Below are 25,401 nucleotides of genomic sequence, written 5' to 3'. Positions count from 1 at the left end.
CCCCTGCATTGGCAGGCGGATTCTTAACCACTTCGCCATCAGGGAAGTCCTAAATAATCTTTATAATTATCATTTTAATGGCCTCACTGAGTGAATATACACCATAATTTACTTAACCGTTTACCTATTGTTAGGCGTTTAGTTGCTTCCATTTTTTCACTCCTTTAAGCTGGAATGAACATCTTTATATAAGCTATTAATTTAAAGCAGCATGCAGAGATGACTCTCCATCACTAATCTAAAAATACAGGGTTTATATATTTACAACTCACATCTGATTATGAAATTTAATTTGAGGGTAATTAAGACATTTATATTCCAAACAGCTCCTTGACATCAAGCTCTCCCCGAGCTAGCCAGGCGCAACCATGACTTGCCGTTTTCACCTCAAGACAGCACAGTCCAGTGAATTCTAAAACACAATTTTCTTATGAAAAATAAACTTTCTGAACTCTTGCTGCTTTAGAGCCAAGAGATTAACTCCAAGAGTCCATGGTTCTCTGCGGTGACACAGCCGAGGCAAGCCATCGCTGAAAATGCCAGTTTGGTGTCATGCTCGATCCAAAATTCAAGGCAGCCCTTGTTGAGTCTGTGCTCTAGGACCAGGTACGTTCCTGGGACCTACCTGGAGGTTCTCTGCATAACCTGCACCCACTCTGCGGCAACAGGCCGAGGAAATGGCTTACGTGAGTTCCAGCTGTTTGATTCTTTATGAGGTTTATCATGGGTCGCTTCCAGTTACAGATTTCCCCAGGCAGGGGTAGTTGCCTAATGCATGGGGCTTAAAGGGACGCACTGGCTGTGTGATTCTGAGCAGGTTTCGAAAAAATCTTGTGCCTCAGTTTCTCGATCTGCAGCTTGAGGATAACAGTAGTACCGCCCCTGTGAGGCTGTCATGAGCATCAAGGAGAAGGTGCACGTGAAGTGCCTAGGACAGTGCTGGCATTCGGTTAGGACACAGAAACAGGGAACATATGGACTGAATGTTGAGGTTACACTGAAACGTGTACATGAACGAATGCGTGAAGGGACGATGAAAAACGAGTGTGCCAGGCAGTTCCACTTGTCTCAGACTCTCATCTAGAGAATGTCCAATTTTCTTTTGTGACACAATCTTTTATTTGTTTTTTAAATTTTATTGAAGCATAGTTGATTTACAATGTTGTGTTAATTTCTTCTGTCCAGCAAAGTGACTCAGTTATACATATGTATAATTCTTTTCCATTATGGTTTGTCACAGGATATTGAATATAGTTCCCTGTGCTATGCAGTAGGACCTTGTTGTTTATCCATCCTATGTATAATAGTTTGCCTCCGCTACTCCCGAACTTCCATACAAAATCATCTTCTTAATGGTAATCACTTCGAGCCCAATCCCCCCAATAAACAGTGAATGAACACCCTGGAAAGATGTGCCCAACTTAATATAAAAGTGATTCTTAATGTCCAGGAAAACTCCATTGTGAAGCTTTAGAGAATACCATCCAGTCATCAGTAGAGCTCATAAACTCATCTGAAGGCAGAATAAGTCATCTGCAAAACTCCTTGGTGTCTTTACTATCAGTGAAATTAGGACGACTGCATTACTATACTCAAAACAAATTCAGCAACAGCAAGCTACACTGATAAAAATATCTTATTTAGCACCATCATTTCTACTAATAAGGAAATGATTTTCATATACTTTGCAACCCCCTGTGAGACAGAGAGGTGCTTAGGAATTGTTTATTATTATTATTTTGCCACTGGCAACTAATTCTTCTGATTTGTTTTATTAGTTTGATGATTGGGTCCAAGACTCAGAATATCTTTCCAAACCAGCAGACTGATGTAAAAAAAATTACTTCAGTTCAGTTTTTGGCAAATCGTGAGGATGAATATAGCATGGTAGGACAAACTTATTCAGACACTCATTTTTCTGTAGTGGCAGGGAAAAGGCTGAAAAATTACTGTAAATTGCTTTTTGTAAAAATGCTCTCTCTTTCAAATTTTCCCTAGTATGAAGGTCTTCTGTAGAATGATGGCACAATACATTCTGACAAACCTGGACAACAAAGGCATTAAAGAATGAATATGAGATCGAGTGAGGGTTAAGATTTCATTTCCTTATTATCCCAACCGCCCCCCCCATAATCTCCCCAACACAAGGTCCCTTGTGTGCATCTTTTTAACCTCACAGAATAAGAAAGTGTCTCTTAACCATATACATTATCTGCCCTTAGCAGGCATGCTCTGTCCCCACCACCCATAATCTAGTTCAGTCTGTACCTCTCCCTTTCCTTCTCTCCAAAACTGCCTAGTTTTTCGAGTTTCAGATGACAAAGGTCTCCAGATATCCTCAGTACCCAGTAGAGCACCAAAGACCAAAGAAGGCTTGTTCTCTGTCTTCTCCAAACTACCCTCGGATTGTGATTGTTCCGGATTAATTCTTTTGTCGGAGGACACACAGGCGGCAATGGAGTGAGGCTTTGCCTCGGTGCTGGCTCAGCACAGAGCTGGATCCTTCCCAGACTGGAGCATCAGAGCTGGTACTTTGCAGACACCCTGCCCCCTGGGAGGTGGGACACTGCCATCCCTTCTTGGTCTTTTGCGTGGCTTTCCACCCCAGCCTTACCTTCAGGACACACTCTAGCCACCCAAGGTTACAGGTCTAATGCAGTGGTTCTCAACTGGGAATGGTTAGCCACGCCCCCGCCCCCCCCCACCAGGGCCATTTGTCTGGAACCACTTCTTGCTGTCACTTTGGGGTGGAGGTGCTACTGGTATCTAGTGGAGAGAAGCCAAGATGCCAATAAACATTCTATACTGTGTAGGAGAGCCCGCCCAACAAAGAATCACCCAGCCTATAATGCCAGGAGTGCCAAGGCTGGGACACCCCGGTGTGATGGAAACCAAACTCTGCAGGGATTATTTTTGATGTCCTCTAACATGATTCCCAGCTTACTGTTCAAGGCAGAATTGATGAAGTACCTGCATTTTCTCTAAGCCTTTCGTTCAGTAACACTAGTGAAGTGCTGGACCGCGCCAGTGCCATGCCGGCATGAGATGTCAACTTAACGGAGTCCCCAGACTCCGAGGGGGGGCAGTTCCATTAACTCACTCTCAGACAGGGGCTCCGGCTTCTCCTCTCTTCCCCTTCTCTGAACCACCACCCCCGTTAGCCTGCAGTCCTAAGTCAGTAAGGACTCAGGACGTGGGGAAGTGTCCTGCCTCTCTGTTCACTGGACACCTGAGGGACAAGAAACAGCATGGACTCGGGAGTCAGGTAGATCAGCAGCCTGCCAGTATGTCTTACTTGCTGTGTGACGATGACTAAGTATCATGACCTCTCTGAACCCCAGTTTCCTCCTTGAAAAGGGACGTGTGGCACTGAAGGTACTAGGTGTGGCCCTCCTCTGTCAGCAGAGCTCCTGGGGGCCCACACACCCACTGGGTCCCAGAGCAGCAGCCACGTGATCGCAGTGCCTCTAGCATTTCACGGAAGTGCTCTGGGAGGGACAGGGTGGCCTGACCCTGTTCTTGTTCCCCTCTCACCGGCTCCTGTCAGTGACCTTGCCTCTCTGGGCACCTTGCTTGGACGCCAGTGCCCTGTACAGCCTAGCTTCCTCCCATCTGACTGTTTTCTTCTCGAACACAGGGGGGAAAAAATGAATGCTAACTCACAAACAGCATACTTAACTGTATTTTCTCGCTTTCACTTCAACCCTCAAGAAAGTTCTTCCATGTGCAATACACAGCTGTGAATCTGCCTAATAAAGTGAAGGCATTCTACCCACTGGTATTCCCCCGGAGCAGTCACTGGCCACCTGCATCTTTTTAGTTGCATTTAATAATTCAGCCCAAGATGAATTTGCATGATTAACATAAAGCCTTGTGATTGTATTTTCTTTTAGGATTTAAATCCTGAAACAACCACCATTGTGTTCATTTTCAGAGGTTGTGATCAAAACACAAAACTTGATTTTAGAATGAATCATTTCTTTAAAAAAAAAAAAAAAAAACAGTATTTTCAAATACCGCTCTCCACAGAATCAAAGAACAGAGTTGCTAACACAGACTTTGTAGATGTAGGGAAACCCAGGTCCTTTCTATGGTTCCTGTTAACCCATTAGGAGCAAGCCATACTGCAGAGATTTTGTTTTCCTTTATGCTCTTCCCATAAAGCAGCACGGCCCCCTATCCCATGGCATCCAGAGTGGCTACCATAAATAGATTTAGCTCAGTTCCTCATCGGAGGGCTCTCCACATTTACCCGATCAGGAGCTAGAATCCCCGAGAAGTCTTTAAGAAAAAATAGCAATTCTCTCGGATTCCAGTAATAGATTAATCACGTCATCTTCGAAAAAGTAATAAAAACCCAAACCAAGTAAGTTGCATTTGGAAAACCATCTGCCTGTGAAGTGGAGATGTGCGCGTGAAGTGGCAATTTGCAAAGCAGAAGAGGCAGCGCCGTCGGGTTTCTTCATGAATATAGTAAAACAGGTTTGTCTAATAGGGAAACATGCCTTACTATCAAAAGAAAAACGAGGGTATCCCACATGGAGAAGGAAGCAAGCTCTAATATCTGAGAAGCATTTCAAACTGTGCCTGCCAGCGATTCTCCGCCTGTCTGATTTTCCTTAACATAAAAGCCGACCTCACCTGTTTAAAAATAATTAGGGAGCAGGCAGCAGTCATTCCGGCCAAAAGTTTGTGCTGCCTGCGTTTGCGTGTGTGTTTCTGTTCCACTGACACGTCTGTTGCTGTCTCCGACTGCAGGAACCATGGTCAGTAAGGAACCCAGCAAATGCGCACTCACGACCTCGGCGAGTGAAGTGGAGCCTGCCGCGTGCCTGGCCCTGGAGATGAAATACGCCCTGGATCCCAACCGGCAGATTAAGAAGCGTAATAAAGCCCTGCAGGTGCGGTTCAAGGATATCTGCGAGGCGCAGAACGAGCAGAGGGACACGCAGCTCTCCTCGGGACAGCTGGGCGACAAGCCGGCGTCCTACAGGGCCACCTACCGCAAATACATGACCGTGCCCGCTCGAAGGTCCATCCCCAACGTCACCAAGAGCACAGGTGTGCAGACCTCACCGGACCTTAAGAAGTGTTACCAAACTTTCCCCCTGGACCGCAAGAAGGGGAATCTCAAAGGCATCCCAGCCGCGGATGCCTTTAAAAGTCAAAACAATGGGTTTGTAATTGATGCGAAAGAGAAGACTGAGGAAGGGCCCGGGGAGGAGTCCCGGCAGTGGGGCGCGGACCGGGTTCAGAAGGCGGCGGCATTGGTTTTCCACTCCGATGAGCACGTGAACGCGCTGGGCCAGCCCGCCGGGGTCAACGGCGCAGAGCCATGCAGAACCCCCGACCTGCACCGCTGCCCAGATGCTCCTCTCCAGAACTCCACTCGTCCTCCCTCCCAAGAGCCCGATTACCAGCTGCACGGGAAAGCAAAGCACGACCGGGCGACCCCAGACGCCGAGGAACCCGCCGCATCAGCCCATGGGACGGTGTTTAAGACGGAGGTGGCCACCGTTTACGCACCTGCCCCCGGCGCTAGGGCCCCCGAGCTGGCCTTGTCGAACTCCGCCCCCTCGAGCGAGTGGTCCCTCTGCCCCGTGGCCGACCAGGAGCAGAGGAAGGCCTCACAGGCCAATGGGCTCCAGGCCCCGCCCGGCGCTGCCCTGGCCTGCTCGCCCCCGACGCAGTGCCTGTCCCCCGAATGTAGTGAAGCGTCCCTGCAGACTCAGGCCCCCCCGGCGCACGAGCACCAGCCTTGTCCGACAGCGCTCGCCGTGGGTGAAGAATGCCAACAAATCGTGCCTCGTGCGGAAGTGGTCGATCTGAAAGCACAGCTTCAGATGATGGAGAACTTAATCAGTTCAAGCCAAGAAACCATCAAAGTGCTCTTGGGGGTCATTCAGGAGTTGGAGAAAGGAGAGGCCCATCGGGAAGGGTATGTATGTTCACGCCTTTTTTATGATGCTCTCTGCAGGCTTATCACCCTCAGGGGCCAGCAGCAGCCCCCAAAGCCCAAATCCTTAATGAGACTAAAGCCTGCGTTTCTGAGAACAGGCTGTAGTCTGAGGACAGAGCAAGGTCAAAGCAGTCCCAGGTTATTTTATGATGCTAGACCTCATTCATCCTCACCTGCAGGACTGACTTGCTGGTTAGCATTCCTGTGCCTGGCCTGGAATTTAATGCCTATTTTTTGAATGAACTGACGGAGCTTTCGTTTTTATCTCCCAGGGCTAAAGGTTTATGATACTGATGAAGTATAATAGGTATGCCAGTCCAGAATATCTAATCTAAATAAGAAGCTACCTGCCTCTTAGGAAACATATTATGGAAAAGAAATTCGGATGGCATTTTGAAAAGTAAACGCTGACTCACTTATGCTAAATAATTGGAATAACATTGATATTCAGGACTGTCTGAGGTTTTATATTTTATACAACAGACAGTATTTTTCTTTCTTACTTGGAACGCACAGAAGCAATGCCCATCCTTAGACAGATCCTATGTGTATACCATTAGCAGCAAGATGCCTTTCTCCACGAGTTGCCCTGTGTGCACAGATGGGCAGGAGAGAGAATGAAAACAGCCAGGACTGTCTGCCATTGATAACAGATCGCTGAACTTTGTTTCCCTTCTTTTGTACTTGAAATTGTGCTAGGACAGCCAGGCAGTGTGCTAGGCTGATACGAAACAGCCAGCACTGCTCTGCTTCCGTGTTTCTTGAAACAGTGTCATGGCTCACTGGTTTTGTCTAGACGGCCAGACCTTCTCTTTCCCATTCCCCCATGAAGCTGTCTGGATTCCACCAGCCCATGTTTTGGAGGCGGCATCTGAGGCAGTGCCCTGTTGCCTCACATGATTAGCACGCTTCACCCCGTGGGCTCCTACCCCTGGGTTAAGTGAGCTGGCAGCCAGCATGAAGATAAGCCAAGAAATGCACTGTCAGGGCAGCAAACCACCCTTGCACAGGATTGTTGTGGTTGAGTTACATTGTGTTTGCATGTTGCAAACCAAGGGGAGGAAGCAACCTCTATGATCTTAAGCCCTGGCCCCAGAGGCAAGGTGCCTGGTGCAGATGTTGCCCTTGGTGTCTGGCTTCTCCAACTTCGTGTAGGTGGTCCATCTACAAAAGGAGTTAACTCTCAATAACCACCCCCTCCTACGACCCAGCATTGTTTGCAGCCTACAGTATTAAGCAAAACAAGTTGCTAGCCAATCGTAAACTAATCTAACAGTAGATTAATAGTAACCTACCATTATCAATTGGTTCTCAAAGGCTTTCTAGAATTTTGGGTTTACATCTCCATTTTCATCCCACTTCAATCATTTGGCCTTGAATAAATACATAACCAAAAGCAACACACTAAGGTGGGTCTGTAAGGGATCTGTGATCAGTAGACTGCTCCCATGGAAACATGAAAAGCCCAAACAGGGACCAATCACTGACTTCGATATAGCTGGTAGTGACTTAAACCAGACAGCAAACTAGAAAGATACCAACATCACCAAATGGGAAATAAAATTCAACAAATGGTATAAAACCAAGTGCATATACTAAGTCGCGTGCATCTCACCGGGGTGTGTCCCAAAATAAACACCTGCGTGGGTTGAACATCAACAAACACCCCATGCAAGGAGAACTGTGTTCTACACAGAGGTTCCTTCTATTAGAACAGGCCGGAAAGTTGTTTTAAATGGGATCCTCTGAGTTCTCTGGGACTACATCAGTCTTCAAAGTGGTTTTGAGTTTGTTAAGACATGTCTAGGTGGGAATTCTGGCTCTGAGGACTTGGGCGAGGGCTGCACCTCTCTGTGCCTCATTGCTTCACCTGTAAGTGGGAGCTCATCCCCCATCCTGCAGACCGAGGGTGAGGAAGACAGGGAGTGACCTTTGAATGCACGGAGCCCAGCACCAGGTGCATCTGAATGGGTTGGTGTCTGCTGGTGGCGTGAGGGTTGCCTTGCTGGTCAGCGGTGTTGGGGTCTGGGGAACACTTAGTGGCCCCATGTCTGAGTCCAGAGTGACGGATGCACCCCACACACTCTCAGTACACAGGCTGCCACCAAGTGCCGTTCCTGCACGCCCTGACCTGCTTTGTCCACATGTGGCTATTGAAATTCAAACTCGAATTAATTACAATTGATAATTCCGTTCTTTAATCACATCGGAAACATCACAGGTGCCCAAGAGCCACCTGTGGAGACTGACTCCTACACAAGACAGAGGACACTGCCATCATCACAAAAAGGCCTTCGCCCCAGTATCCCCAAAACAAGGGACAGTGCCTGGCTCCTAACCATTTGAGGAGTGGGCACCTTCGATCAAGGCAAAGGATGACTTGACTTAGAAATCAATCTCTAGGTCAGTTGTCTGCACAGGCCAAGTTCACGGTAGAAAAGCAGGACCATAGCCAGGTGAACCCCCACATCTGTTCCTAATAATCTGCATTTCCACCTCCCTCCCTGAGCTCTCCGGCTAACAGTGAGTCAAGTGGTTTCAAATCCCAAAGCCACCTTGAAGGTGACCTCTCTTGCTCAACTGCCCAGGGTCATTGATTTGCCCAGAATTCAGATTCCCACCACTGTTTTCCACGTCAGAATATGGACAAGGAGACAGCGGCCTCGGAGGCGGGCAGATAAGAAGCAAAGCTCCTTCTCCATCCCTTTCTCAGGGGTCTGGGCCAGCAAGGGGGGAGAGTCTGCTGGTACATTTTTAACAACTGGCTCTCAAAGAAGGGGGAGTAGCATTTGCCGATTTCCACGGTGTAAATACTGCTATTGTGGCCAGTATCAGCCAGCTCATTAAATCCCGAAAATGTAACCTTCGGCTGCTCTGAGCACTGGACCAATCCCCTGAAGGACATGCACCAGGACAGTCACTTTAAAGGAGGAATTCACACGACTTATTTTATGCGCTCAATCTAAGCCAGGAAATGTTATCCTATCGTTGCATCTCACGGTAGAAAATAGGAAAGCTCACTCTACGTTACGCAGATTATCATTATAGTCATTATGTAACATGACAAGGAATTTCATGACCACATTAAAATAACTGGAAAACACTCCACGTCATCACCTGTGAAGAATGCTCAGAACCTGTGTACAATCCACTTCTCTCCTCACCCTTCACCCCCAAATTAGCTTGCAAGGGCCTTTGTATAGAAATTAACTGAGACCAGGAGTCTCAGTGAGGGAAGGAATTCCGTGTGCACTTGACTTAGAAATCAATCTAAGAGCTCACGACTTTGAAACCAAGTGACACATTTTGCCCCCAGATCCCCACTGCACTGCAGGCTTGAGCCAGGGCTGGCGAGGCCTCAGGCGTGCTCTAGCGCAGACCAAAGGAAGACAGTGCTCGTTGAACTTGGCTAGCATGGCCATGGGCAAATTACATTGAATGTATAACTTGAATAGAACTTCTTTTCATTGTTGAGTTTGTTTATGCATTACCAAGTCTGCCAGGCAAGTTCTTGCAATAGTTCTTACTCTGTGCGTAGAAATTTCTGTGTCACCAACCAGGACCATTTTCAGTAGCTTCCAAATTATTTTTCAGAAGAGACTCTTTCTTTACTCTCGTTTGCTTATATAGATTCCCGAAAGGCCTCAGCAGAGAAAGTTTTCAGTTTAGGCAAGTTACTTAATCTCAGCGAGCTTCAGTTTCATCTTCTATTAAACAGGGATGCTAGAAGCTTAACAATGCTGTCCACAAAGGTCTCAGCAATAACCGACACACAGCGGGCACTGAAAAAGGACCTATCCTAATATGAGCATTTCAGCGGGAGGCATTCTTTAAGCGAGTGGATGTGCACAAAGTGTTCAGGAACATGCCTTCTTATTCTTAGTCCCTTGTAAAACATCTGGGCAATTCACTAAAACCGCTCACTTTAAACAATTCAGGCAGCCTTTGATCCCTCTGTTTGCGTGAATGCCAAGAATGATCCTGCTTATTTCAAAGCTCTCAGCGTTATTCTTGTCTCTTCCCAGGAAGTTCAGGGTGACACAGGATATCTAAACGAGCCACAAATGTAATCGCTGAAGGCTGAGACCGGGCAAACGGGGCACTGAGTTTAGAAACCCAACCAATTCTTGTTAACAGTCGTAATTCCCCAGAGCAGCTGTGGGTTGCTGGGCAGGTGACCCTCCGACCGAAGGCTGTGGGGCTGCAGCACTCAGCTCAGGGGCTGCACCCTTACCGGCCACCTCGGCAGGGAGACGGCTGCTTACTTCTAAGGTGCTGGCAGCCCCACATGTGAGGTGTCTCGAGGGGTTCACTAGCTGATGACAACCCAGCGACCCTCAGTTCTTCAGAGAAGACCTACAGATGACATGAGAAGCTTTACTCCACCCATTAAGCGAGAGGGCAGGACCTGCCATTGCCCAGGGTGAGAAAGGTTCTTTCACTGGTCGGGTCTCTCCCAGTATCAGCCAAGTGCTACCTGCAGGCTTGGGTGTGTGGGAAGGAGGAAGGAGCAGCTAAACCCAGGCCACTCCTGGCCCTTAAATGTGACCAGCAGGTAGACAGGAAATCATGAAGCTCCGGGGGCTTTGTACTGAGTCAGAGCAAGTGTGAGGCCATCACATAAGACACGAAAATCCTAAGTAACCAACCAGCCCGAGGAGCCTCGTAGCTTGCAGTGAGCGTTATAAATCCAGTGATTCAATCTCCCGGCCATGGGGTCCTATTCAACCTCACTGAGAAACGGGTTTCTCCACGGGGGGATGTCCCGTTCTCCCAAGTCCAAGTCACACAGCGACAGGAAAGGGAAGAACTAGCCAGGGGAAGCGCCCTGAGGTCAGGGGCCCTTTGAGGGCACAGTCTCAGGGGCTCTGCAGGCAAAGGCGATAGGAATCAAGGTCTGGGGACAGCCACGAGCTAAGACAAACCCAGTGTGGAATCCTGTAGTCACGTTTGCTCAACTTTGTTTTTCCTTTTAATCACTAACAACAGAGGCAGCCACAGAATGGGTGAGGGTGTGTGTGTGGTACGTACAGGTAGAAATAAGGACCTAGGCCTGCAGGATCTATTTTTACTGAAAGACCTCAGGATCAGCTTCCAATGTAGCAGATGTCAGCGAACTTTTTCTGCAAAGGGCCAGACAGTAACTCTTTTAGGCTTTGAGGGCCGTGCAGTCTCTGTTCAAGTGGTTCAGCCACTACATCGTAAACACAGTCGTACACGACACACGTACGAGTGAGTACTGCCATGGTCCTAGGAAACTTCATAAAAACAGGCACTAGCCAGACTTGGGCCGGTTTGCCAGCTCCTGCGACATGGTCTTGTAAGCGTAGTAACCATAGTTCCTCGACCTGAAACCAGGTCACAGTATGGGCACAGGGCAATCCCAGATGTGACTGCCCCACAGACGAGCGTACCGTTCATTCACAGGTTCAAATGGCTTCTGCCAGGAGTCTCCTAAGTGTTGCGCGCTGTGTCAGGCAAGGTGGAGGGGGGAGGGTACAAGGCAAAGAACTCAGGCCCTCTCTGAAGCGTTCACAGGTCGCTGACACTGTGTCTGTACAAGCCTACGCTTATCTGTTCATCAGCCCATCAAACCTGCAGGATTCTGCTGGGGAAGTGTGCATGTGCGTGTGTATTATACACAAACCTGTAATTTACATGCATATACATAACATGATGTGGAAAAGGTCTCACTCTCCCACCAGCAGCAGTAAGAGGTCATCACAACACCTATTTATATGATGTGACTTGCTTTCACCTAGACATTAACGCTGGATGGACAGAAATTACACACTTGCTTTACCTTCTGCCTTATATTGACAGATCACTGAGCAGCAGGCACTCTTCAGGGGGACCTGTCAGGGGATGAGAAATCTCTCCAAATTTTCTCTAATTATCCATGCCCAAACAGAATAAATACTGCATCGCAATTACAGAGGAAGCGTAAAGGGACAAGTTAATTTGTTTAAGTCACAGAGCAGAAAGAACCTACAGCAAAATCGAGTATCACTGCAGCAGCCAGGGAGTCGCCCGGAGTCAGAGGTCCCAGCAGGAGGCGTGCAGCCCGGAGCCCAGGGGGGAGCCAGGCACAGTTAGGCAAACCCATCTCAGGTCGGCTGTGCACCCTCTAGAAGGAGACCGGGTAACTCTTGCCCGAACCCACCCAATTAACTGAGATCAAAGGTTTCCACCGGGTTAGCTGGAATGGCCAGATGTCAAGGAGGGGAGGTGGGAGCTTCGGAGGTCTTGACAAGCGTCCTTGCGGATGTCTCTGGAATGTGAGCACTGCCTTCCTGGGTGTCTGGCCCGACAGCGCATCACAGGAAAGAGGGTGTGTGAGCCGAGAAGGGAGAGCAGCACACAGGGTCAAGCTCGGAAACAAAAAGGTTCTCCTCCTGCCAGCCGCACCCCTGTCCTCTCATGCTCCCTATTGGAAAGGGATGGAAATGTCAGCACTTCGTTGTCTAAAGTTCTTGAGAAATCAGTTTTGGTGTCTCTGCCCATTTGTTGCAACCCAAAACATTTTTTAAAACGTGCCAGCCAGCGGACTGAGGTTCCCTCCTGTTCACATGGTTTTTCCGTTTTCCGAGAATGACCGGGGCTCTGCAGCCAACTGGTCCTGAGCTGGCCACGTTGCCCCCGTCCCTCCCTGTCTGTCCTACATGTGCTTGGGGGTGGCTATTAACCTCTCCAGTGCCTTTCTCCAGAGGCTTCTGACTCTGTGAAAGAGACCTAAGAACACCTGCCCCTCCTGGGCTTCCCTGGGAGATTAAATAAAATACCGAGGACCAGGCTCTCTTTGCACAGTGTGTGTGCAAAGTTAACTCCTTTCAAGTTACTTTGTTACTGAGAAGCAACCTTCCAGGTGCTAAAATGCATGATGCAAGGGTGCAGGCGTGAACACCTTCAGAGAGACGTTCTTGCTTTACTCAAAAGGCAGGTTTATTTCCAAGGATTAGGAGGGGCTGAGGATTACAGGATGCAGACCTCCAGCTTTGTGCTTGTTCTCAGAGAAGCGTACGGGGCAAGGTTATTTGGTGTCACGGCCAAGGCAGCTGACGTGGAGTCAGGAAACGTGGTTTTGTTCCCAGCTCATCCTAGCTTCACCCCTCTGAGCCCCACGCTCCCACATGAAAGGAGGACAGTCCACACGAGACAAGGGACCTCAAGGGTCCTTTCTGATCTAAGAACCAATCCTCCAGAGATGTCCAAGAACTTCATAATTTCAGCCACTGCTGTAAATACATACAGAAGTTGAGAGAGAGACAGAGAAAGCAACACAGCCCTTTCTGCAGATGTCGGTTAATAAACGCACACAGTGGTCCCACTGTTAGGTTTTCTTTCTCCTCCTGATGCCTCAGCCACCCCTCATCTCTTCCACTGCTACACGTGCTGCAACTGGCCTCTGTCCTTCTAGCTTGCAATCCTTTGAATAGTCTTCAGGGAACCCCCCTTTTTTTCTTTTTCTTTTATAACTAATGGCTTTTATATATTTGATAAAATATTCAAGTTCTAAAGTACAAGTACAAGTTACCGTGTTTTATGATTTTGAAATAGAAGCATACATGATATTCTCTTCCAGCATCTTCTTCATTTAATACACAGGGCTGCACTGGGTCTTTCCTATAGCTTAAATGTATCTAACGTTGTAAATACTATTTTTAAGTTTTTAGGCAATAATAAGCCTTTCCGTCCTTAATATGAAAAATGAGGCACATATATTTATGAGAATATAAAACGGGTTCCAAATTCTTGCTTTGGGCTTCATGTAGGTATCACACATACTTGAAAATGTAATTTAAATAATCTTCCTGTGCAGAATGCCAAAAGAAGATTTCAAATACCTCCCCAGCCTTTTAAGTTGGTAGGTGAATAAAAGCCTCACTACTGAGCCACGAGGCAATTCAGACGCCCCATTCGTAGATAAAATGAGCACTTCAAGGCTTGGCATGAACGTTTATGGAGTTTATGGATTTGTGTCCCAGAACTCGGGTTTAAAAAAAGAGAGAAATGAAATGCAAGCTCTACTTTTCAAATACTTTTTTTTCTTTTTGAAACCCCATGCAACTTCTGCTAAGCTACGCAAAAACTGGTTTGAGCTCTATTTCCCATTGGCTCTGGGGCAGAGTTCCGGTGAAGTGTGTGTCTCTGGGCAGAGCACCAACAGAGCTCATCCATTCTGAGCACCTACAATATGGTGGCCATCCTGCATTGTCTCATTTAATCCCCAAATAACACTGTAAGGTAGGAATATGCTTCCACCGGGAAACTAAAGCTTAGATATATTAAGTAACATCCCCAAGGTCAAGACTGGTGAGAAATAGTAAAGACAAAACTCACATCTAGACCCATCAGGCCCCAGCAGTATCCTCTCCCTCCTCTGAAAATGGGAGACCTAGATGTCTGCGCAGATTTGCAAAGCAGACACTTTTGCTGCTCCTGCCAATTCTGGGTTCTTCCTTTTACTGGATGGGATCAAGAGGCTCCCGCACCCGGACCTGGTAAAGGTCCGTGAATTTATGTTCTGGAGAAAGCACCCTTTTAGCGCTGGAGGGAGCAGAAAGCACCTTGGAAGGGGTCCCAGTAATAAATTATGTTTTTAAGGATTCCTAATCAGTAAGAGGAATCCCCTCTGTGAGGCAGTTTCAGAGAAATCAAAGCCGCTGATATGGAAGTCCAGGGACCAGCAGCCGTCCATGAGCAACCTTCCCGGGGAAACCACTTCAAAGCTTTCACGTACCGCCTGTCACCTAAGTGGCTCGTCCAGCGACCACCAAGCGCCACCCGGGCTCTACCTTAATCAAATGTATGTCCACATTCATGGGAGCAAACGCTGAAGCGAAGTTTTTAATGCACCATAAAAACAAGCAAACTTGTGTTTTAAAAGCCAGATCTGAACGGACAATTATGAAAAATGAGTTCCTCTATGTAAAGAAGGTGTAAAACTGGGCCTATTTTGACCCAAAATGGAGTCAGTTTTTTTGTCAGTATCTCATTGGTTACAGCACTGGACTGGCTCCCCAGATAAAAGTCTCATAATTGGACATCAAGAATTTTATACTTGCTGACACCAAAATTTGAAGATTTTCATCTTCAGCTACAAGAGCTCTGAAGCATTTGTTTAAAAAACGAGTGCAATGTCAAGCTTCTGAAACAGAGCACAGAAGCTTCACAGAGAGGAAGTCTGATTTAAAACTGTGAACTAACGTGCTCTATGAAAAATACATCAAAAGAAATTATACATCAAAGGTATAATTGGTTATTTACCATCGGAACCACTGCCCAACGCACAGCATTAATGCTTTCAAATTAAAACCTCTGTAAGATGGTAAGTGGCAATACTACAGCTGAAGGAAGTGGCAGCCCAGAAGAAGATTCGTTTTCACACAGTATACTCACATTCCTATTTTCCTTCTAGTTTGGTAGCAATGCCACCAAAATTCATTTTCATTAATTTTCAATAAACTACAGCTTTAGCTTTATGTCTCCTTCAGGAAACAAGTTAATCAACTCAGCTTCAGCTCAGCCCTAAAAAGTTGTTTCCTTTATTAATAGCTACTCCTGGTGCCCTCTGGGGCCTGTGTCTTTTTTGTCATTATCGTCATCACTTTGCAACTTAGCATCTCCTTGATTTCAGGAATATATGAAGGAAACTGGAAGCTCTGCCCTATCTGTAATATAACCGGGCAGTTCTACATGCCAAATAATAATCAATATCTGCCCCTATTTTTACATATGATGGTTTTATATTATGGAAATAGGATTAGAAAACACTAAAGAAAAAGTCCTGCCCTGGGGCTTCCCTGGTGGCGCAGTAATTGAGAGTCCGCCTGCCGATGCAGGGGACACGGGTTCGTGCCCTGGTCCGGGAAGATCCCACATGCTGCGGAGTGGCTGGGCCCGTGAGCCATGGCCACTGAGCCTGCGTGTCCGAAGCCTGTGCTCCACAATGGGAGAGGCCACAGCAGTGAGAGGCCCGCGTACCACAAAAAAAAAAAAAAAAGTCCTGCCCTAACAATAGTGTTCATCTCCGTGTCTGTCTCTGTTCAAATCTCCACGTATTTCTGATAGGAGTAATAATGACTGTGCAATAATAAGAAGACAGTCCCTCTTCTTTATCATGCATGGCTCTGTGTAAAGGCAAGGAAGGAGAGAGCCGGGGCAGGGCCCAGGGAGAGGCACAGACGATGAGACACCATTGCTGGAGGAGAGGCAGGTAGCTGCTGCCAGCCCCGGGGGACGAGACGCTGCATGGCCTCGACTCCCCATGCTGGCGGCCATGCTGCACCACTCACCACCGTTATAGTTTCCCTTTAATTCTTTGTAATGAAAACAAGCATTAAAAGCTTCCCTAACGACCAGAGCCTCCCCAGAATAACAGAGTCACCGCATTTGTTGGGGGGCTGGGCTAATAAAAGTTAATTTGTCAACAGCGTCTAAAGAAAGCCACCAAGTTCATTATATATGGTGTTTGCCACTGAAATGTGTTCACCAGGATTCCTTCTGGGATAAAGAAATGACGTTTCCTGGGGTGAGGAGGGAGCTGGTTTAGGCACAGACTAAGCCATTTATTTTAATAACTGGGTGTGGGAAGCAGAGGATGACTGACCCTTCCCACTTGTGTGGGGAGATTTAAGATGGTACCAGGGTAATACTTTTAGACAGATGTTTTCACCTGATCCAGCTGGGAACATCACAGAACTGACCACCTGTGGGTGGGTATCAGTTAATCCAGCAGAACACTCAGGCAGATTCTTCATTCATTCATTCACTCGTTCACTCACTCGTTCATTATTCAAAACTATTTCTTGAGTACTCGCTACACTTCAGACCCCAATGTGAGCACTAAACGTCCATCAGGGAATAAACAGACAAAATCTCTGCCCTCGGGGTGCTGACATTCTAGCAGAAGAGACAGACTAAAAAGCAAAATCATAACTCAAATTTATGGCATGTTCCACGGTGGTAAGTTTAAAGCAGAGAAGAGAGGCAGGTACTGACTTTCTATCAGTCACGACAGAAGCTAGCGTTTACGAAGCACAGCTCCAGCCCTGCTCTCCAGAAGGTACCAGACTACGTGCTGGGATCGGGGAGATGGCTGAAGCGGTGTCCACGGCCACCAGTGTGCTCTCAGCCACACAGGAGAAAGACACCTCTACTGGACATCATCAGCATTAGCTATGGAATGATCTGGAAAAGAGCCACAACAGGGTGCTGGGAATTTGCGAGAAGCCATGCTGGGCAGCCTATGAGGGAACAGAGGAGCTGGTCCAGACCAAGGATGCTGGTGTGAATGAGCACAGAAACCGCCCCACGGAAGGAGTGCTACTTTTTAAAGTTACACAACTTACTCCGTTAACTTAGAAGCAATTCCTTCATCTTGGAAACAAATGTCCTCTAGATTTTAAGTGTCATGAGGGCAAGGTCTGTGTTTTATTCATCCAAGCAACTGCTCCCCAGCAAAGGGCCGCGCACAGAGCTGGCGAACAAGAACCATCCCATGGATGGAACACGCGAACACAGTGAAAGCCAGTTGGTTACTTTGGCTAATCTATAGCAAAGTGCTTGAAAGTCTATAATCAGAGCACTACACAGAAATAACTAGGATTACTGAAAACCATCCTGATGTGTTTAATCAGCTCACACGGGGTTACATAGAGAGCTCGTTCTTCAAGGGTCCACATCTCAATTCTTGGCTCTGGGAGAATGGTACATGGACAATTTTGAGAACTTCACCCTCTAGTGGAAAAAATTAAGTAAGGGTAGCACTAATGGGAAGAAGAAAGATCCAGCTCAAGCTATGATTGGGCTGTGCTCTAAAACATCACTTCTAAGTAACCTGTTTGGACCTCTGCACGATTTCCAACAAGCCAAAATCATAGATGGTGTTGGAGTTCCCAGGCTAGCCCTCAAGTTTCTTCAGCTGTACTGAGACTCAACAGAGAATGCTGTGAAATCTAACAGTCAAGTTTGTAGAGCGATTATTTCTTCTAACACAGGACTCCAAAAATGGATCTCCCTTAAAGGTTCCAACCAGAACAACTCTTATTTTATGCAAGTGACATCTGGAACATACACATTCAAATTCAGGAGGATCGCATGAGTGTGTGTGGAAAGAAGTCTTTGATGTCCTTCAATCTCAATGAGAGCTCTTTCCTCCAAAAAGAAGTCCAGAAGATGAAACTAAAAACAGAGGAAACCAGTAGTTAATGAGAATGGCCTTACTGCCTGACCTCACATCTACAGGCAAAAGAGCAGGAGAAGAGAGAAACCAGGGTCCTAGAATAAATGCTTGCTGGCTAAAATTCTCTAAATACAAACAATGCAGCGATTATAACCAAGAAACTAGTGCAGGCACTGCTCTACCATAGTCAGGGCAATAAACAGAAAACATGGAAGTGAGTCATTTAAAGCTTTCTTTAAATGTCAGGAGCTGTCAAATTCCACTGAAACAGAGATCAAACCAACCCTCATGGATCGACTGAGACAAAGTTACCTTCCCAAATAACTTTATTTTTCTTTTGCTCTTTCATTCATCATTCCATGCATCCAAAGCCTTTCCACCTCTCCTGTGACCAGCAAGCCAGATGTTGGCTGGGCAAACAAAGAAAAAGGCAAAGCACGCCATGACGATACCAAATGCTGGGAGTGCTGGTGGAGGAAGTCATTGAGAGCTGGCCAAAGGGCACCTGAAGAGCAAGTGACGGTGCAGAATTCTAAAAAGGCTTCACAACAGCCAGCCCACTTGGACATCCCTAAGGCAGGGGAAAGCAGGGGTGGTGAAAAGATCTGGGGTCAGTGTTGGTCTGTGTTCTTCAAACTGCAACCTCAGTTTTTAAAACAAACACACTGCTTTGTCAGCTTGGGGATTCCAGGCCACTAATGAACAAAGAATTGCCCAGCCTAACATAGCAGGTCTGCCACTGGCTACAAAACGACTCCCCTCAGCTACTGGGAAAAAGGGACCTGGTCAGACCATCACCAGTGAAAGCCAGTACTGCCTTTTATTGACCAATGGGTGTTCTTGGCGTTTGTTAAGAAAACTGGCGTCATATTTTTTTAACGAACTTAAATTGGATGTCCCCCAAATCCTGGCATTCAATAGCTCAAGTTAATAAAACAGATACAGTTGAGGTTCCACGGTTATATGGGGAAAGTCTACATTCACTTTAGCCACTAAACAGCTGATATAGTAGGAACTAAACTACAGTTGCAGGGCATAATCTGGCAAATTCCTAGTGAGAAATTAGACTTAGGAACAAGCCAAAACTACTGCCAGAGGTGGGCTTAAAACATAGGAGACGGTCACTGAAAACAGCTGAGTTTGACTAGTTTTGAAATTTAATTTCCCCTAACAATAGTAGTGGTATCGGGCTTCCCTGGTGGCGCAGTGGTTAAGAGTCCGCCTGCCGATGCAGGGGACGCGGGTTCGTGCCCCGGTCCGGGAGGATCCCACATGCCGTGGAGCGGCTGGGCCCGTGAGCAATGGCCACTGAGCCTGTGCGTCCGGAGCCTGTGCTCCGCAACAGGAGAGGCCACAGCGGTGAGAGGCCCGCGTACTGCAAAAAAAAAAAAAAAAAAAAAAAGTAGTGGTATCACTTTATGCCTCTAATTAATGTCATTTTGAGACTATTAAGTAGAAAAGCCCTTTAAGATGCTGCCATAAATGATGGCTCAGTTATCAAGAAGGCACAGCTGGAGCACAAACCTGGCCTAGAACGCGGACAGGAAAAAAAAAAAAGTGAGAAGATGAAGTGAGAAGGCTGAAAGAACAAGAGAGATCAAAATTAGGAGAATAAATTGAACAACGGCATAAAATGATCACTGGGAGCAGAGACCGTGCCATTTTCTTTGTTGCAGCAAACAACGTCTGAGCAGAGGGCCTAACACATACCTTTGAGTTAATTCAAAGTGACTCAACACCTTATATAACGAGTGTTCTGAAGACCCCAATTAAAGGATCACGCCCTGATTTGCACATTACCCAAACACGTCTTTTGCTTACATGCTAAGAGCTCTAAACTTGCTGAAAATCACCATGTCATTTACAAGACCCACAAATTAGCAATGGGGTCACTTGCGCTGTGCGTCCTGTGCCGTGCGTCCTGTGCCATGCGCCCTGCTCTATGTCCCAAAGTGGAAGTGGAGGAGGGGCCCCTCCAGGTGCATGCTTACACACTGGTGATGCTAGCTGAGAGGAGAATGCTTTTCTGAAATCTAAAACCAAACACTCCATTCACAGTTCCCCAGGGAATGTGAGAAGAGATTTTTCCACGGGCAATTAAAGATCTTCTGGCGAAAACAGTGTTGTGAGATGTGGCAGGAGAAACAGCACATTAAAGCCAATCCAGTAATCTAGTACCAGTGATTACAATTCAATACCATAGAATTATTTCCACTTGCCAACCATTCTTCTCTGAGCTGCTTATAACTTTGTCAGACCTTGCTTTTGAGAGCAGGCACAGTAAGAGACATTTTTTCCCCTTCCTGACCTTTCCACCAAACAATTTTTCTCTGCTGGGGCTGGACTGGAGACACAGAGTTGTCAGTCTCCACTCTCAGGCCCCATCTTCAAGGTCTCAGAGACACTGAGCCACTTGGACGTGGAGCCAGGAAGAAAGCTTCCGGTGACCTTTCTGTGATATTTTGCAGCGCCCTCTCCTACCACCCAGGGCCCTGCTACCTTAGATCTCCCTGTGATGCATTCATGAAAAAGCAGATGCCGCCTTGTCCCCCCTGTCCCCGGCTCTCCATCCCTGCCTCCCGGGACACACCTGTGGTCCAGCTCAGGCTGAAGCTGGCAGACATCCTCCTTCGCTGATCATTCCTAAGGCTTTGTGACAAGAACCGCCACACGAGCTCTGCCCTTTGCCTTCCCTTCGTTTCTGTTTTTTAAATCCCATCTGTCATTGCCTCTTTTGTTGCTGATCTGCAACAGGACTAACTGAAGACTTGCAGACCCAAAATTGTCACCAATGCTGTCTATTTTATACAAGTGGACAAAAGTATATTTTTACCTTCAGGATTTTTTGATAATGACAACTAAAGAATTGGAGCAGATGGCCTCAGAAGCCAAAGGTAGCTAGAGAAACTGGTGAACCACATTCTGAGTTAAACTTGAAAATTCTAGGCCACTAAGAAAGGAGGATCTGATGTTTTCTTTGAATGGGGGTGCCCCAACTAGAGTTCCATGCTGTCTTCGACAAAGGACACTCATTTTACTTTCTTTAAAGTACAGCAAGGTCTTCTGAAGAAATCTGTTTCACTACAAAGCGGAGGTGGAAATGACTCTCATACCGGACTCCACCAAAACTACCTTGTAAAATTAGCTTGAGCAAAACCTTCTGCTTTAACAAATCAAGAACAACAACCCCTCCATGTGCTTTCCACAAAGTCCATCCTCTTTACATAACTATTAATTTCATAACTGAAGTCTAGTCTCCTTTACCTTTCAATAAAGCCCACCCTGACCAATGAGTGTCCAAAGGGCATCAAGGAAGGAGAGGGTCAGGATCCCAGAAATGGTCCCTGGGTTAGAACCGTGATCTGGGGGGATGGGAGTCAAGAGGGTCAATGGAACAGGAAAAACACCTTGGACTCTTGGCGCTGTCCTTGGTGCTGAATGTTATGCTTTCCACTCCCCCACCTCCCCCCACCACAGTAATATACGCTGTTGAGTCCAGAACATTGACAAATGGCAATTCACTGTAGTGAGATGATAAACGGCAAGTGCTGCAAAGATCAGTGCATTAAAAAATCCATGTTTGCAGTGAGCATGCCTGTCACTGGGATGCAAGGAGGTTCACACTAGAAAGTGAGAATCAGAACTTTTCATAATTTATATTTTTCATATGCTTTTTGCACTCAGAATGTTTTTCATTAGATTTGTCTGTTACTGGACTTCAATATGAGAACACAGAGACTGACTGTATTATTTGGTTAATAAATTAATATTAACCAAACACCCAGCGTGTACCAGGCATTGTGACAGGCGTGGGGTTATAAACCTATATAAGGTATAGGTTCCCCAAAACAAAAGAGATGAGAGTTTTATAAAGGTAGCAATTAATGTGCAAGACAGAAAATTTTGGACCAAGATGTTCTCCCTCTGTGGCTTTGACATCAATAATCTAAGCTCTCTCTTCTCCAAATTTCTAATCACAAAAGACCTCTAGCTCTACTGTCACTGGAGAAGCATCTGCTCCAGCAGTTCAGAGTTTTTGGATTGCTTCTCTTTTTGGCAATGGCAATCCAGAAAGATAATCATTCCAAGTATGGGTTTTATGACTTGCTTCCAAGTGAAGGGAAATTAGGGACATTCCATAATGGCACTTTGTGTGTCCTGTAGAAAGGACTTACCTGTTTTGTCTGTATTTGGAGAACACATTTATTCAGATTCTGCAACACAATTATTAATGTGACCATAAAATCATCAGCGAAGCCAAACCCTACATCTTGTAAGCCCCAAGGACAATTAGATGGACTATCAAAGCAATAAGCACAATGCGTTACACAGTTTAAGACCTCTACTAAGAACACCCTCACGCTTAATAAAATTGTAGTGGACATACCTTGATTAACAATAGCTCCTGGAGGCAGCCTGTGACTTAACCATATGACACAAGGACAACACTTTAACTTTTATCCACAAATTAATCTCTCACTGACATCTGTTTTTATGAACTACCTTTCTGGACTCCAAAGATTTGAATCCTTTCAAAAAGAAAGGTCCCTAACAAAACCATGGAAACATCCTGAAGGGTCTTCCCAAGAATAGTTCGTGGCAATGAGATCTTGAAAACACTTCTCACACATGGTGGCAATATGGCGGACCACCAAATTTTCATTTAAATTAGCTAAAAAAGCGGGGACCACACACAGATATGTCACTCTATAAAGCAGATATTATGACTCACTTGATTCTAATCAACAGACATCAGCCAAACCATACTCAGGATTGTGTGAGTTAGGCTGGGCTACAAATAAAAGGGAGAAAAAAGAAATTGAATGCAAATGATGTGATAGAAAGGGAGGAGTGAGAGTAAAGGTTAGGAGGAAGTAGGTTCCATGTCATTCTGTCATCCACGTATAAATAAACCTCTACAGTGGCTTCCCATTAAGTTTACAACAATGTCCAAAGAGCTTCCTATTTTATAGGATCTGTTCTCACCTCCCGCCTCTCTCATGTGCCCCAGCTATTCTAGCCACACTGGCCCTTTTATCTGTCCTGCAAACATGCCAACATCATTCCCATTACGATGTTCACAAGTGATGGCCCTTTTGTTTGCAAAACTCATCTCTAGATCTGGAGATGACTAACTGCTCTTTCATTATCATCCAGGTCTCATTCCAAATGCAGGGTCCTCGGGGGGGTTAGCCAAAGCCACCCGTACAACATTTCCTTAGCAACGAGCTGTATCCAAAGCCATTCATTCATTCGTTCATGTGTTCATGTGTTGCCTGTCTGGCTCTCCCACTCTGCTGTAAGCTTCGAGGACAAGGACACAATCTTATTCCAAAATGTCTCCTCAGTAGCCAGAATAATGTCTGACACCTAATGGCACTTAATCATTATTTGCTTACTGATTATAACAGGGGAAAAATGCGTGCTTTTTACCAAGTGATAAGAATAGTCTGTTCAGAAAGGGCTTTAAAAAGAGCAGTTTATAACTGAAGAACCCCAAGGTCCTGGAAGAGAGTTCTCTTGTGCGTTTTAGGTGCCTGAAGTCTTTGTCCTGTCAGTGCTGGACTCATTGACTATCCCAAGGTGGCAATTATACAAAGTGCAGAACACAGGTCCCAAGGTTTGAGCAGGGCATCACGGAGCATCAGAATCCTGGGGTCTAAGAATAATGAGATCCCAGACCTGAAGTGTTGCTATATTCTCCTCTGTAAAATGAGGTAGCGTAATTAATTCGAAGACTTGAGGCTCTAATGTAAGTAAGACACTTGGGAACTCCATGCTCCTGGGCAAGGAAGGGGTGTTGGTGTCGATGAGAACTGATGCAGATTCTTCCTGAGGTCTCGAGCAGGAAAGTTCTGCAAGCATGGAAGTCGGATTTTCCTTAGAGCCCAGTAAGCGTGCCCCTCAAATAAAGGATAGGAAATGCCCTTGATTTCGTCTGTTTTCTCTTAAAAGCCTAAACTTTAGAATGTGACTAGGGCATACAGAAAACTATTACATATCCCCTTCCCTGGCTGCTGCTTAATACACACCAATGCAACACACAGAGGAGCTGTCCCTCGTCTGCAGCCCAGCCTGACAGCGGGACAGACACGTCCTGCAGCAAACATGTCATTGCCAGGACTTGTGCTCAAGCACCATGCTTATTTTACCCTACAAAATGACCATGGTCAGACATGAGCTTAGGACAGAGCTCCAGTAAAATCAGTGGGACGGAGAAAGGCCTTTTATATATAATAGGGCATGGGAGAATGGAGGTCAATGTCTAACACAGAGGACCCTTGGTATGGGTTCGACAAATCTGGAGCCAGGGAGGAAGGTTCAGGAGGAATGTGCCCTTGGGGCTTGTCATCAGGAGGAAAGGGCTAAGGAAAAGAGGAAGGTGTGATGCACAAGCTCTTCCTGACAAAGCTCAGGGGAGAGGAAAAGACCCCAAGTGGGCATCCAAAGGCGTCCGAAATGGGGACAGAGGTCAACACAAACGCAGCCACAGTGATTCCAACTCTGGCTCGAATATCATGGGCCACAGGCACTGACTGGCAACACTTTAGCACAGAATATTGTCACTTGATTAACAAATGAAATGCACAGAACTCAAAGGTCAGGTCCGAGTTCACCAAAGCTCACTGCAACAACGTGGCATGGATAGGAAAATCCTTTTGTCAAATGTTTATGCAACACCAAATATAATGAGGAAAACAAAAGTTAATTTCAATTCAAAATCCATGATGCATGCAAGAGAAGTTTACATAGGGAAGTGATAAAATATCGACTGTCCATGTTGACACAAAACCTTCTGAGCACTATTATTATGTTGAGTCGCTCTCCAAACGTAAAGCTGCCCCCGAAGTATGTATAAGCCAATTCAGATGGAAGCTTTTCTTCTGCCACTGATTTAACAGATTCTGGTTAGCATGTTTGTCCCTTAGCACAAAGTAATATTCAGAATAAAATACGCCTGCACGTTAAAAATATCAGAGAGGGAAGGCCGGCCAAAGTGGTAGGAAAAACATTATGAAAGCTCCCCAAAACTAGCTTCTTGGGGTGACTGGGCTGAGAGAGATTCAAGAAAATCCTTTCATCAAACCCTTAAGCCTATACAACCTTCCAGAATATACTCCAAAACATACTCTAAGGTTATTTCTGTTAATAGGAAGAGAATCAGCACCCCTACCTCTCCTCCTAAAAACGTCTAGTCTCATAGGGCTGACAGAACTCACCAGAGAATGTAGCGAGGGACGGTGTCAGAAGGCATTGA

At 46.3% G+C, this 25,401-nt stretch overlaps 2 protein-coding genes across 6 annotated transcripts in view; one reads left to right on the top strand and one right to left on the bottom strand.

Annotated features, from left to right (window-relative positions):
- The window catches only part of DOCK1 (dedicator of cytokinesis 1), a 522,558-nt gene that overhangs the window by 272,954 nt on the left and 224,203 nt on the right, over nucleotides 1-25,401 (bottom strand). The gene's annotated exons all lie outside the window — the stretch shown is intronic.
- The window catches only part of INSYN2A (inhibitory synaptic factor 2A), a 63,085-nt gene that overhangs the window by 18,913 nt on the left and 18,771 nt on the right, over nucleotides 1-25,401 (top strand). Inside the window, exon 2 of one of the 2 annotated variants that reach the window (XM_004265715.3) lies at nucleotides 4,759-5,938. In XM_004265715.3, coding sequence (XP_004265763.1) covers nucleotides 4,764-5,938 — 1,175 coding nt within the window. In that variant the 5' untranslated portion in view covers nucleotides 4,759-4,763. Of the gene's footprint in view, nucleotides 1-4,758; nucleotides 6,772-25,401 lie in introns of those variants that run through there. The other variant, XM_033420740.2, reaches the window with a different exon arrangement.

The sequence above is a fragment of the Orcinus orca genome, chromosome 14, assembly GCF_937001465.1.
Source record: "Orcinus orca chromosome 14, mOrcOrc1.1, whole genome shotgun sequence".
Lineage (NCBI taxonomy): Eukaryota > Metazoa > Chordata > Mammalia > Artiodactyla > Delphinidae > Orcinus > Orcinus orca.
Note: the sequence above shows the minus strand (reverse complement) of the source record. Positions and strands in the feature narration are given on the sequence as shown.